The sequence below is a fragment of the Chiloscyllium plagiosum genome, unplaced genomic scaffold (genome assembly GCF_037043375.1).
Source record: "Chiloscyllium plagiosum isolate Xiang-an unplaced genomic scaffold, Cpla_swu_hap1 HiC_scaffold_35, whole genome shotgun sequence".
Lineage (NCBI taxonomy): Eukaryota > Metazoa > Chordata > Chondrichthyes > Orectolobiformes > Hemiscylliidae > Chiloscyllium > Chiloscyllium plagiosum.
In genome coordinates, this window is record NW_028270173.1 from 39,036,182 (window position 1) to 39,053,005 (window position 16,824).

At 48.4% G+C, this 16,824-nt stretch overlaps 1 protein-coding gene across 1 annotated transcript in view; it reads right to left on the minus strand.

Moving 5' to 3' along the window:
- The window catches only part of LOC122547887 (uncharacterized), a 79,537-nt gene that overhangs the window by 21,694 nt on the left and 41,019 nt on the right, over nt 1-16,824 (minus strand). Inside the window, exon 2 of the mRNA XM_087978992.1 lies at nt 9,710-9,840. Within this exon, the coding sequence (XP_087835118.1) occupies nt 9,710-9,840 (131 nt within the window). The remainder of the gene's footprint in view (nt 1-9,709; nt 9,841-16,824) is intronic.

The following is a 16,824-nucleotide window of genomic DNA, read 5'->3' on the forward strand; positions in this document are numbered from 1 at the left end:
AGACCAACACAAGGGATACAGAAGGGACACTGTTCACACAGTGACACACACACGTACAGAATATCACAGCGTACAGTGTTCACACAGTGACACACACACGTACAGAATATCACAGCGTACAGTGTTCACACAGTGACACACATACGTACAGAATATCACAGCGTACAGTGTTCACACAGTAACACACACACGTACAGAATATCACAGCGTACAGTGTTCACACAGTAACACACACACGTACAGAATATCACAGCGTACAGTGTTCACACAGTAACACACACACGTACAGAATATCACAGCGTACAGTGTTCACACAGTGACACACACACGTACAGAATATCACAGCGTACAGTGTTCACACAGTAACACACACACGTACAGAATATCACAGCGTACAGTGTTCACACAGTGACACACACACGTACAGAATATCACAGCGTACAGTGTTCACACAGTAACACACACACGTACAGAATATCACAGCGTACAGTGTTCACACAGTAACACACACACGTCCAGAATATCACAGCGTACAGTGTTCACACAGTAACACATACACGTACAGAATATCACAGCGTACAGTGTTCACACAGTAACACACACACGTACAGAATATCACAGCGTACAGTGTTCACACAGTAACACACACACGTACAGAATATCACAGCGTACAGTGTTCACACAGTAACACATACACGTACAGAATATCACAGCGTACAGTGTTCACACAGTAACACACACACGTACAGAATATCACAGCGTACAGTGTTCACACAGTAACACACACACGTACAGAATATCACAGCGTACAGGGTTCACACAGCGACACACACACGTACAGAATATCACAGCGTACAGTGTTCACACAGTGACACACACACGTACAGAATATCACAGCGTACAGTGTTCACACAGTAACACACACACGTACAGAATATCACAGCGTACAGTGTTCACACAGTAACACATACACGTACAGAATATCACAGCGTACAGTGTTCACACAGTGACACACACACGTACAGAATATCACAGCGTACAGTGTTCACACAGTAACACACACACGTACAGAATATCACAGCGTACAGTGTTCACACAGTAACACACACACGTGCAGAATATCACAGCGTACAGTGTTCACACAGTAACACACACACGTACAGAATATCACAGCGTACAGTGTTCACACAGCGACACACACACGTACAGAATATCACAGCGTACAGTGTTCACACAGTGACACACACACGTACAGAATATCACAGCGTACAGTGTTCACACAGTGACACACACACGTACAGAATATCACAGCGTACAGTGTTCACACAGTGACACACACACGTACAGAATATCACAGCGTACAGTGTTCACACAGCGACACACACACGTACAGAATATCACAGCGTACAGTGTTCACACAGTGACACACACACGTACAGAATATCACAGCGTACAGTGTTCACACAGTAACACACACACGTACAGAATATCACAGCGTACAGTGTTCACACAGTAACACACACACGTACAGAATATCACAGCGTACAGTGTTCACACAGCGACACACACACACGTACAGAATATCACAGCGTACAGTGTTCACACAGTAACACACACACGTACAGAATATCACAGCGTACAGTGTTCACACAGTAACACACACACGTACAGAATATCACAGCGTACAGTGTTCACACAGTAACACACACGTACAGAATATCACAGCGTACAGTGTTCACACAGTAACACACACACGTACAGAATATCACAGCGTACAATGTTCACACAGTGACACACACACGTACAGAATATCACAGCGTACAGTGTTCACACAGTGACACACACACACGTACAGAATATCACAGCGTACAGTGTTCACACAGTAACACACACACGTACAGAATATCACAGCGTACAGTGTTCACACGGTGACACACACACGTACAGAATATCACAGCGTACAGTGTTCACACAGCGACACACACACATACAGAATATCACAGCGCACAGTGTTCACACAGTAACACACACACGTACAGAATATCACAGCGTACAGTGTTCACACAGTGACACACACACGTACAGAATATCACAGCGTACAGTGTTCACACAGTAACACACACACGTACAGAATATCACAGCGTACAGTGTTCACACAGCGACACACACACGTACAGAATATCACAGCGTACAGTGTTCACACAGTAACACACACACGTACAGAATATCACAGCGTACAGTGTTCACACAGTAACACACACACGTACAGAATATCACAGCGTACAGTGTTCACACAGCGACACACACACGTACAGAATATCACAGCGTACAGTGTTCACACAGTAACACACACACGTACAGAATATCACAGCGTACAGTGTTCACACAGTAACACACACACGTACAGAATATCACAGCGTACAGTGTTCACACAGTGACACACACACGTACAGAATATCACAGCGTACAGTGTTCACACAGTAACACACACACGTACAGAATATCACAGCGTACAGTGTTCACACAGTAACACACACACGTACAGAATATCACAGCGTACAGTGTTCACACAGTAACACACACACGTACAGAATATCACAGCGTACAGTGTTCACACAGTAACACATACACGTACAGAATATCACAGCGTACAGTGTTCACACAGTAACACACACGTACAGAATATCACAGCGTACAGTGTTCACACAGTAACACACACACGTACAGAATATCACAGCGTACAGTGTTCACACAGTAACACACACACGTACAGAATATCACAGTGTTCACACAGTAACACACACACGTACAGAATATCACAGCGTACAGTGTTCACACAGTAACACACACACGTACAGAATATCACAGCGTACAGTGTTCACACAGTAACACACACACGTACAGAATATCACAGCGTACAGTGTTCACACAGTAACACACACACGTACAGAATATCACAGCGTACAGTGTTCACACAGTGACACACACACGTACAGAATATCACAGCGTACAGTGTTCACACAGCGACACACACACGTACAGAATATCACAGCGTACAGTGTTGACACAGTAACACACACACGTACAGAATATCACAGCGTACAGTGTTCACACAGTAACACACACACGTACAGAATATCACAGCGTACAGTGTTCACACAGTAACACACACACGTACAGAATATCACAGCGTACAGCGCTCACACAGTGACACACACACGTACAGAATATCACAGCGTACAGTGTTCACACAGTAACACACACACGTACAGAATATCACAGCGTACAGTGTTCACACAGTGACACACACACGTACAGAATATCACAGCGTACAGTGTTCACACAGTAACACACACACGTACAGAATATCACAGCGTACAGTGTTCACACAGCGACACACACACGTACAGAATATCACAGCGTACAATGTTCACACAGTGACACACACACGTACAGAATATCACAGCGTACAGTGTTCACACAGTAACACACACACGTACAGAATATCACAGCGTACAGCGCTCACACAGTGACACACACACGTACAGAATATCACAGCGTACAGTGTTCACACAGTAACACACACACGTACAGAATATCACAGCGTACAGTGTTCACACAGTAACACACACACGTACAGAATATCACAGCGTACAGTGTTCACACAGTAACACACACACGTACAGAATATCACAGCGTACAGTGTTCACACAGTGACACACACACGTACAGAATATCACAGCGTACAGTGTTCACACAGTAACACATACACGTACAGAATATCACAGCGTACAGTGTTCACACAGCGACACACACACGTACAGAATATCACAGCGTACAGTGTTCACACAGTAACACATACACGTACAGAATATCACAGCGTACAGTGTTCACACAGTAACACATACACGTACAGAATATCACAGCGTACAGTGTTCACACAGTGACACACACACGTACAGAATATCACAGCGTACAGTGTTCACACAGTAACACACACACGTACAGAATATCACAGCGTACAGTGTTCACACAGTGACACACACACGTACAGAATATCACAGCGTACAGTGTTCACACAGTAACACACACACGTACAGAATATCACAGCGTACAGTGTTCACACAGTGACACACACCCGTACAGAATATCACAGCGTACAGTGTTCACACAGTAACACACACACGTACAGAATATCACAGCGTACAGTGCTCACACAGTGACACACACACGTACAGAATATCACAGCGTACAGTGTTCACACAGCGACACACACACGTACAGAATATCACAGCGTACAGTGTTCACACAGTAACACACACACGTACAGAATATCACAGCGTACAGTGTTCACACAGTGACAAACACACGTACAGAATATCACAGCGTACAGTGTTCACACAGTAACACACACACGTACAGAATATCACAGCGTACAGTGCTCACACAGTGACACACACACGTACAGAATATCACAGCGTACAGTGTTCACACAGTGACACACACACGTACAGAATATCACAGCGTACAGTGTTCACACAGCGACACACACACGTACAGAATATCACAGCGTACAGTGTTCACACAGTGACACACACACGTACAGAATATCACAGCGTACAGTGTTCACACAGTAACACACACACGTACAGAATATCACAGCGTACAGTGTTCACACAGTAACACACACACGTACAGAATATCACAGCGTACAGTGCTCACACAGTGACACACACACGTACAGAATATCACAGCGTACAGTGTTCACACAGTAACACACACACGTACAGAATATCACAGCGTACAGTGTTCACACAGTAACACACACACGTACAGAATATCACAGCGTACAGTGTTCACACAGTAACACACACACGTACAGAATATCACAGCGTACAGTGTTCACACGGTGACACACACACGTACAGAATATCACAGCGTACAGTGTTCACACGGTGACACACACACGTACAGAATATCACAGCGCACAGTGTTCACACAGTAACACACACACGTACAGAATATTACAGCGTACAGTGTTCACACAGTGACACACACACGTACAGAATATCACAGCGTACAGTGTTCACACAGCGACACACACACGTACAGAATATCACAGCGTACAGTGTTCACACAGTAACACACACACGTACAGAATATCACAGCGTACAGTGTTCACACAGTGACACACACACGTACAGAATATCACAGCGTACAGTGTTCACACAGTAACACACACACGTACAGAATATCACAGCGTACAATGTTCACACAGTGACACACACACGTACAGAATATCACAGCGTACAGTGTTCACACAGTGACACACACACGTACAGAATATCACAGCGTACAGTGTTCACACAGTAACACACACACGTACAGAATATCACAGCGTACAGTGTTCACACAGCGACACACACACGTACAGAATATCACAGCGTACAGTGTTCACACAGTAACACACACACGTACAGAATATCACAGCGTACAGTGTTCACACAGTAACACACACACGTACAGAATATCACAGCGTACAGTGTTCACACAGTGACACACACACGTACAGAATATCACAGTGTACAGTGTTCACACAGTAACACACACACGTACAGAATATCACAGCGTACAGTGTTCACACAGTAACACACACACGTACAGTATATCACAGCGTACAGTGTTCACACAGTGACACACACACGTACAGAATATCACAGTGTACAGTGTTCACACAGTAACACATACACGTACAGAATATTACAGCGTACAGTGTTCACACAGCGACACACACACGTACAGAATATCACAGCGTACAGTGTTCACACAGCGACACACACACGTACAGAATATCACAGCGTACAGCGTTCACACAGTGACACACACACGTACAGAATATCACAGCGTACAATGTTCACACAGCGACACACACACGTACAGAATATCACAGCGTACAGTGTTCACACAGTGACACACACACGTACAGAATATCACAGCGTACAGTGTTCACACAGTGACACACACACGTACAGAATATCACAGCGTACAGTGTTCACACAGTAACACACACACGTACAGAATATTACAGCGTACAGTGTTCACACAGTAACACACACACGTACAGAATATCACAGCGTACAGTGTTCACACAGTAACACATACACGTACAGAATATTACAGCGTACAGTGTTCACACAGTAACACACACACGTACAGAATATCACAGGTACAGTGTTCACACAGTAACACACACACGTACAGAATATCACAGCGTACAGTGTTCACACAGTAACACACACACGTACAGAATATCACAGCGTACAGTGTTCACACAGTAACACATACACGTACAGAATATCACAGCGTACAGTGTTCACACAGTAACACACACACGTACAGAATATCACAGCGTACAGTGTTCACACAGTAACACACACACGTACAGAATATCACAGCGTACAATGTTCACACAGTGAAACATACACGTACAGAATATCACAGCGTACAGTGTTCACACAGTGACACACACACGTACAGAATATCACAGCGTACAGTGTTCACACAGTAACACACACACGTACAGAATATCACAGCATACAGTGTTCACACAGTAACACACACACATACAGAATATCACAGCGTACAGTGTTCACACAGTGACACACACACGTACAGAATATCACAGCGTACAGTGTTCACACAGTGACACACACACGTACAGAATATCACAGCGTACAGTGTTCACACAGTAACACACACACGTACAGAATATCACAGCGTACAGTGTTCACACAGTAGCACACACGTACAGAATATCAAAGCGTACAGTGTTCACACAGTAACACACACACGTACAGAATATCACAGCGTACAGTGTTCACACAGTGACACACACACGTACAGAATATCACAGCGTACAGTGTTCACACAGTGACACACACACGTACAGAATATCACAGCGTACAGTGTTCACACAGTAACACACACACGTACAGAATATCACAGCGTACAGTGTTCACACAGTGACACACACACGTACAGAATATCACAGCGTACAGTGTTCACACAGCGACACACACACGTACAGAATATCACAGCGTACAGTGTTCACACAGTAACACACACACGTACAGAATATCACAGCGTACAGTGTTCACACAGTGACACACACACGTACAGAATATCACACTGTGTGAACACTGTACGCTGTGATATTCTGTACGTGTGTGTGTCACTGTGTGAACACTGTACGCTGTGATATTCTGTACGTGTGTGTGTTACTGTGTGAACACTGTACGCTGTGATATTCTGTACGTGTGTGTGTTACTGTGTGAACGCTGTACGCTGTGATATTCTGTACGTGTGTGTGTTACTGTGTGAACACTGTACGCTGTGATATTCTGTACGTGTGTGTGTTACTGTGTGAACACTGTACGCTGTGATATTCTGTACGTGTGTGTGTCACCGTGTGAACACTGTACGCTGTGATATTCTGTACGTGTGTGTGTTACTGTGTGAACACTGTACGCTGTGCTATTCTGTACGTGTGTGTGTTACCGTGTGAACACTGTACGCTGTGATATTCTGTACGTGTATGTGTTACTGTGTGAACACTGTACGCTGTGATATTCTGTACGTGTATGTGTTACTGTGTGAACACTGTACGCTGTGATATTCTGTACGTGTGTGCTACTGTGTGAACACTGTACGCTGTGATATTCTGTACGTGTGTGTGTCACTGTGTGAACACTGTACGCTGTGATATTCTGTACGCGTGTGTGTCACTGTGTGAACACTGTACGCTGTGATATTCTGTACGTGTGTGCTACTGTGTGAACACTGTACGCTGTGATATTCTGTACGTGTGTGTGTCACTGTGTGAACACTGTACGCTGTGATATTCTGTACGTGTGTGTGTTACTGTGTGAACACTGTACGCTGTGATATTCTGTACGTGTGTGTGTTACTGTGTGAACGCTGTACGCTGTGATATTCTGTACGTGTGTGTGTCACTGTGTGAGCACTGTACGCTGTGATATTCTGTACGTGTGTGTGTTACTGTGTGAACACTGTACGCTGTGATATTCTGTACGTGTGTGTGTTACTGTGTGAACACTGTACGCTGTGATATTCTGTACGTGTGTGTGTGTCGCTGTGTGAACACTGTGCGCTGTGATATTCTGTACGTGTATGTGTTACTGTGTGAACACTGTACGCTGTGATATTCTGTACGCGTGTGTGTCACTGTGTGAACACTGTACGCTGTGATATTCTGTACGTGTGTGCTACTGTGTGAACACTGTACGCTGTGATATTCTGTACGTGTGTGTGTCACTGTGTGAACACTGTACGCTGTGATATTCTGTACGTGTGTGTGTTACTGTGTGAACACTGTACGCTGTGATATTCTGTACGTGTGTGTGTCACTGTGTGAACACTGTACGCTGTGATATTCTGTACGTGTGTGTGTTACTGTGTGAACACTGTACGCTGTGATATTCTGTACGTGTGTGTGTTACTGTGTGAACACTGTACGCTGTGATATTCTGTACGTGTGTGTGTTACTGTGTGAACACTGTACGCTGTGATATTCTGTACGTGTGTGTGTCACTGTGTGAGCACTGTACGCTGTGATATTCTGTACGTGTGTGTTACTGTGTGAACACTGTACGCTGTGATATTCTGTACGTGTGTGTGTCACTGTGTGAACACTGTACGCTGTGATATTCTGTACGTGTGTGTGTTACTGTGTGAACACTGTACGCTGTGATATTCTGTACGTGTGTGTGTCGCTGTGTGAACACTGTACGCTGTGATATTCTGTACGTGTGTGTGTCACTGTGTGAACACTGTACGCTGTAATATTCTGTACGTGTGTGTGTTACTGTGTGAACACTGTACGCTGTGATATTCTGTACGTGTGTGTGTTACTGTGTGAACACTGTACGCTGTGATATTCTGTACGTGTGTGTGTTACTGTGTGAACACTGTACGCTGTGATATTCTGTACGTGTGTGTGTGTCGCTGTGTGAACACTGTACGCTGTGATATTCTGTACGTGTGTGTGTCGCTGTGTGAACACTGTACGCTGTGATATTCTGTACGTGTGTGTGTCACTGTGTGAACACTGTACGCTGTGATATTCTGTACGTGTGTGTGTTACTGTGTGAACACTGTACGCTGTGATATTCTGTACGTGTGTGTTACTGTGTGAACACTGTACGCTGTGATATTCTGTACGTGTGTGTGTTAGCGTACAGTGTTCACACAGTAACACACACACGTACAGAATATCACAGCGTACAGTGTTCACACAGTAACACACACACGTACAGAATATCACAGCGTACAGTGTTCACACAGTAACACACACACGTACAGAATATCACAGCGTACAGTGTTCACACAGTGACACACACACGTACAGAATATCACAGCGTACAGTGTTCACACAGCGACACACACACGTACAGAATATCACAGCGTACAGTGTTCACACAGCGACACACACACACGTACAGAATATCACAGCGTACAGTGTTCACACAGTAACACACACACGTACAGAATATCACAGCGTACAGTGTTCACACAGTGACACACACGTACAGAATATCACAGCGTACAGTGTTCACACAGTGACACACACACGTACAGAATATCACAGCGTACAGTGTTCACACAGTAACACACACACACAGGAAAATACCTGGCCAGTTCTTTCGCACTGGTCTTCGTCAGTGCTACAACACCAGCTTTTGACGCTGTGTAATTCGCCTGTCCCACGTTTCCAACCTGAAACAACAGAACAAACACTGAGCAAATCTCCCCGCACTGACCCTTGACCCATTGACAGCCCCCAGTTAAATCTCCCTGCACTGACCCGTGACCTATTGACAGCCCCCAGTTAAATCTCTCCGCACTGACCCTTGACCCATTGACAGCCCCCAGTTAAATCTCTCCGCACTGACCCTTGACCCATTGACAGCCCCCAGTTAATTCTCCTTGTACTGACCCTTGACCCATTGACAGCCCCCAGTTAAATCTCCCCGCACTGACCGTTGACCCATTGACAGCCCCCAGTTAAATCTCCCCGCACTGACCCTTGACCCATTGACAGCCCCCAGTTAAATCTCCCTGTACTGATCCTTGACCCATTGACAGCCCCCAGTAAAATCTCCCCGCACTGACCCTTGACCCATTGACAGCCCTCAGTTCAATCTCCCTGCACTGACCCTTGACCCATTGACAGCCCCCAGTTAAATCTCCCCGCACTGACCCTTGACCCATTAACAGTCCCCAGTTAAATCTCCCTGCACTGACCCTTGACCCATTAACAGTCCCCAGTTAAATCTCCCTGCAATGACCCTTGACCCATTGACAGCCCCCAGTTAAATCTCCCCGCACTGACCCTTGACCCATTGTCAGTCCCCAGTTAAATCTCCCCGCACTGACCCATTAACAGCCCCCAGTTAAATCTCCCCGCACTGACCCTTGACCCATTAACAGTCCCCAGTTAAATCTCCCTGCAATGACCCTTGACCCATTGACAGCCCCCAGTTAAATCTCCCCGCACTGACCCTTGACCCATTGTCAGTCCCCAGTTAAATCTCCCCGCACTGACCCATTAACAGCCCCCAGTTAAATCTCCCCGCACTGACCCTTGACCCATTGACAGCCCCCAGTTAAATCTCCCCACACTGACCCTTGACCCATTGACAGTCCCCAGTTAAATCTCCCCACACTGACCCTTGACCCATTGACAGTCCCCAGTTAAATCTCCCCGCAATGACCCTTGACCCATTGACAGCCCCCAGTTAAATCTCCCAGCACTGACCCTTGACCCATTGACAGCCCCCAGTTAAATCTCCCCGCACTGACCCTTGACCAATTGACAGCCCCCAGTTAAATCTCCCTGCAATGACCCTTGACCCATTGAGAGCCCCCAGTTAAATCTCCCCACACTGACCCTTGACCCATTGACAGCCCCCAGTTAAATCTCCCCCCACTGACCCTTGACCTATTGACAGCCCCCAGTTAAATCTCCCCACACTGACCCTTGACCCATTGACAGCCCCCAGTTAAATCTCCCCGCACTGACCCTTAACCCATTGACAGCCCCCAGTTAAATCTCCCCGCACTGACCCTTGACCGTCCCCAGTTAAATCTCCCTGCACTGACCCTTGACCCATTGACAGTCCCCACATAAATCTCCCTGCAATGACCCTTGACCTATTGACAGTCCCCAGTTAAATCTCCCCGCACTGACCCATTGACAGTCCCCAGTTAAATCTCCCCGCACTGACCCTTGACCCATTGACAGCCCCCAGTTAAATCTCCCCGCACTGACCCTTGACCCATTGACAGCCCCCACTTAAATCTCCCCGCACTGACCCTTGACCCATTGACAGTCCCCACTTAAATCTCCCGCACTAACCCTTGACCCTTTGACAGCCCCCAGTTAAATCTCCCCGCACTGACCCATTGATAGTCCCCAGTTAAATCTCCCCGCACTGACCCTTGACCCATTGACAGTCCCCACTTAAATCTCCCCGCACTGACCCTTGACCCATTGACAGCCGCCAGTTAAATCATCCTGCACTGACCCTTGACCCATTGACAGCCCCCAGTTAAATCTCCCTGCACAGACCCTTGACCCATTGACAGTCCCCAGTTAAATCTCCCCGCACTGACCCTTGACTCATTGACAGTCCCCACTTAAATCTCCCATAACTGACCCTTGACCCATTGACAGTCCCCCACTTAAATCTCCCCGCACTGACCCTTGACCATTGACAGCCGCCAGTTAAATCACCCTGCACTGACCCTTGACCCATTGACAGCCCCCAGTTAAATCTCCCTGCACAGACCCTTGACCCATTGACAGTCCCCAGTTAAATCTCCCAGCAGTGACCCTTGACCCATTGACAGTCCCCACTTAAATCTCCCAAAACTGACCCTTGACCCATTGACAGTCCCCACTTAAATCTCCCAGCAGTGACCCTTGACCCATTGACAGTCCCCACTTAAATCTCCCCGCACTGACCCTTGACCGGCCCCACTTAAATCTCCCCCCACTGACCCTTGACCCATTGACAGCCACCAGTTAAATCTTCCCGCACTGACCCATTGACAGTCCCCAGTTAAATCTCCCTGCACTGACCCTTGACCCATTGACAGCCCCCAGTTAAATCTTCCTGCACTGACCCTTGACCCATTGAGAGCCCCCAGATAAATCTCCCTGCACTGACCCTTGACCCATTGACAGCCCCCAGTTAAATCTCCCCGCACTGACCCTTGACCCATTGACAGTCCTCAGTTAAATCGCCCAGCACTGACCCTTGACCCATTGACAGTCCCCAGTTAAATCTCCCCGCACTGACCCTTGACCCTTTGACAGTCCCCAGTTAAATCTCCCCGCACTGACCCTTGACCCATTGACAGCCCCCAGTTAAATCGCCCTGCACTGACCCTTGACCCTTTGACAGTCCCCAGTTAAATCTCACTGCACTGACCCTTGACTCATTGACAGCCCCCAGTTAAATCTCCCCGCACTGACCCTTGACCCATTAACAGTCCCCCAGTTAAATCTCCCTGCACTGACCCTTGACCCATTGACAGCCTACAGTTAAATCACCCTGCACTGACCCTTGACCCATTGACAGCCCCCAGTTAAATCTCCCCGCACTGACCCTTGACCCATTGACAGCCCCCCAGTTAAATCTCCCCGCACTGACCCTTGACCCATTGACAGCCCCCAGTTAAATCTCCCTGCAATGACCCTTGACCCATTGACAGTCCCCAGTTAAATCTCCCCACACTGACCCTTGACCCATTGACAGCCCCCAGTTAAATATCCCCCCACTGAACCTTGACCCCTTGACAGCCCCCAGTTAAATCTCCCCACACTGACCCTTGACCCATTGACAGCCCCCAGTTAAATCTCCCCGCACTGACCCTTAACCCATTGACAGCCCCCAGTTAAATCTCCCCGCACTGACCCTTGACCGTCCCCAGTTAAATCTCCCTGCACTGACCCTTGACCCATTGACAATCCCCACATAAATCTCCCTGCAATGACCCTTGACCTATTGACAGTCCCCAGTTAAATCTCCCCGCACTGACCCATTGACAGTCCCCAGTTAAATCTCCCTGCACTGACCCTTGACCCATTGACAGCCCCCAGTTAAATCTCCCCCGCACTGACCCTTGACCCATTGACAGCCCCCACTTAAATCTCCCCGCACTGACCCTTGACCCATTGACAGTCCCCACTTAAATCTCCCCGCACTGACCCTTGACCGTCCCCAGTTAAATCTCCCTGCACTGACCCTTGACCCATTGACAGTCCCCACATAAATCTCCCTGCAATGACCCTTGACCTATTGACAGTCCCCAGTTAAATCTCCCCGCACTGACCCATTGACAGTCCCCAGTTAAATCTCCCTGCACTGACCCTTGACCCATTGACAGCCCCCAGTTAAATCTCCCCGCACTGACCCTTGACCCATTGACAGCCCCCCACTTAAATCTCCCCGCACTGACCCTTGACCCATTGACAGTCCCCACTTAAATCTCCCCGCACTGACCCTTGACCCATTGACAGTCCCCACTTAAATCTCCCCGCACTGACCCTTGACACTTTGACAGCCCCCAGTTAAATCTCCCCGCACTGACCCATTGACAGCCCCCAGTTAAATCTCCCCGCACTGACCCTTGACCCATTGACAGTCCCCACTTAAATCTCCCCGCACTGACCCTTGACCCATTGACAGCCCCCAGTTAAATCTCCCCGCACTGACCCTTGACCCATTGACAGCCCCCAGTTAAATCTCCCTGCAATGACCCTTGACCCATTGACAGTCCCCAGTTAAATCTCCCCACACTGACCCTTGACCCATTGACAGCCCCCAGTTAAATCTCCCCCCACTGAACCTTGACCCCTTGACAGCCCCCAGTTAAATCTCCCCCACACTGACCCTTGACCCATTGACAGCCCCCAGTTAAATCTCCCCGCACTGACCCTTAACCCATTGACAGCCCCCAGTTAAATCTCCCCGCACTGACCCTTGACCGTCGTACCCAGTTAAATCTCCCTGCACTGACCCTTGACCCATTGACAATCCCCACATAAATCTCCCTGCAATGACCCTTGACCTATTGACAGTCCCCAGTTAAATCTCCCCGCACTGACCCATTGACAGTCCCCAGTTAAATCTCCCTGCACTGACCCTTGACCCATTGACAGCCCCCAGTTAAATCTCCCCGCACTGACCCTTGACCCATTGACAGCCCCCACTTAAATCTCCCCGCACTGACCCTTGACCCATTGACAGTCCCCACTTAAATCTCCCCGCACTGACCCTTGACCCATTGACAGTCCCCACTTAAATCTCCCCGCACTGATCCATTGACAGCCCCCAGTTAAATCTCCCCGCACTGACCCTTGACCCATTGACAGTCCCCACTTAAATCTCCCCCGCACTGACCCTTGACCCATTGACAGCCGCCAGTTAAATCACCCTGCACTGACCCTTGACCATTGACAGCCCCCAGTTAAATCTCCCTGCACTGACCCTTGACCCATTGACAGTCCCCAGTTAAATCTCCCCGCACTGACCCTTGACTCATTGACAGCCCCAGTTAAATCTCCCCGCACTGACCCTTGACCCATTGACAGTCCCCACTTAAATCTCCCTGCACTGACCCTTGACCCATTGACAGTCCCCACTTAAATCTCCCTGCACTGACCCTTGACCCTTTGACAGTCCCCCAGTTAAATCTCCCAGCAGTGACCCTTGACGCATTGACAGTCCCCACTTAATCTCCCATAACTGACCCTTGACCCATTGACAGTCCCCACTTAAATCTCCCCCGCACTGACCCTTGACCCATTGACAGTCCCCCACTTAAATCTCCCTGCACTGACCCTTGACCCATTGACAGGCCCCACTTATATCTCCCCGCACTGACCCTTGACCCATTGACAGCCACCAGTTAAATCTTCCCGCACTGACCCATTGACAGTCCCCAGTTAAATCTCCCTGCACTGACCCCTTGACCCATTGACAGTCCCCCACTTAAATCTGCAGCTCGCTAGCAGGAGATCGTCCTCCTCTTCCTCCCCATGCCCCAGCCAGCCTCGAAGCAGATAGTGAGGAGAGTGAGGGGGCACTGGGCTCACAGCATCACTCGGTCAGATACAACCACGTCACCCTCGGAGCTTCAGTGACCGCCTGCACCCGTGACATTGAATTCTACACCAGCGAGACAGGCCATTCGGCCCAGAGGGCTGTGCTGGAATCTTTAAATAAAAGCCTGGTTGTCAGTCGGTTCTGGCTGAGAGAAACAGAGTTTACATTTCCGCTCCAAAGGGCATTCTGCGGAACGACAGGGCAGTTATCGGTTTGGGGAAGTGAGAGGGAGGGGAGTGGAGGAAGGGAAGCAGCCTATCTAAGATTACAAAGGGTTCAATTGGGTTAGTGGGCTGAGGAGAGGCAGGGGGATCTTCCTTTGGATAAATGCAAGGTATCGCACTTTGATACAAACAAGGACAGGACTTATTACAGTTCATGGCAAGGCCCTGGGAGGTGCTGTGGAACAGAGAGTCCCAGGGGTTCAGGTTCATCATTGTTTTAAATTTGTATACACAGGGTGGGGAAGGCGGCTTTGAGTGTCGGAGTTGGGACTCACATTGAGATCATACAGCACGTTAGTGAGGCTTCTTCTCAAGTAATGTGTCCATCTCTGGTGAAACTGGAAAGGGCTCAGTAAAGATTTATCACGGTGTTGTCGGGAATAGGAGGGTACAAACAGACTGAAAGGACTGGGACCTTTTCCCACTGGAACTTGAGGGGCGATCTCAGGGGTTTCTAAAATCCGGAGGAATATGGATAAGGATGCGCGGAATGTCTGGAATCTCGGGAATCTGTGCGCGCGTGCCGGAGGGGACTGGGAGTTGGGTCACTTCCTGAGGCTTCGCAGATGCTGCACTTTCAGAGCACCCTTCCCAACCCCAAACCCCAAAACAAAATTCCAGCTCAAAGGGAGGGATGGTCTTTCTGAGTATAAGGTTAACCAGATTGGGACTCTACTCCCTGGAGTTGAGGAGGAGGAGAGGGGATCTCATTGAACCATGCAGGATTTGGAAGGGGGCTTGACCGGGTCAAGGCTGAGAGGATGTTTCCCCTCATGGGGGAGTCTAGGACCAGAGGGGCACAGGCTCAGTATAAAGGGGCGTCAATTCACGACTGAGATGAGGGGGAATTTCTCCTCTCAATGCCCGACTTCTGCTCCGATGGTCTGCGAGGGAATCGCTCCTGCCTGGGTCCTACCCTCCAGTAAGCAGCTTGTGATTGAGTTGGCATCCAGTTCAGAGTCCCCACCTCCCCTCCATCAGGCACAGACACACACACACACACACAGACAGGGAGACACACAGGAACACACACACAGACAGACAGGGAGACACACAGACACACACACACGCGCAGGGAGACACACAGGGACCCACGCAGACACACACACACACACACACACACACACAGGGAGACACACAGGAACACACACACACAGGAGGAGACACACAGGAACACACACACAGACACACACACACCGCGCGCGCAGGGAGACACACAGGGACCCACACAGACACACACACACACAGACACACACACAGACAGGGAGACACACAGACACACACACACACAGACACAGGGAGACACACAGGGACACACACACACACATGCATGCACAAACACACACACACACACAGACACGCACACACACAGACCCAAATTCACACACACAGATACGCACACATAC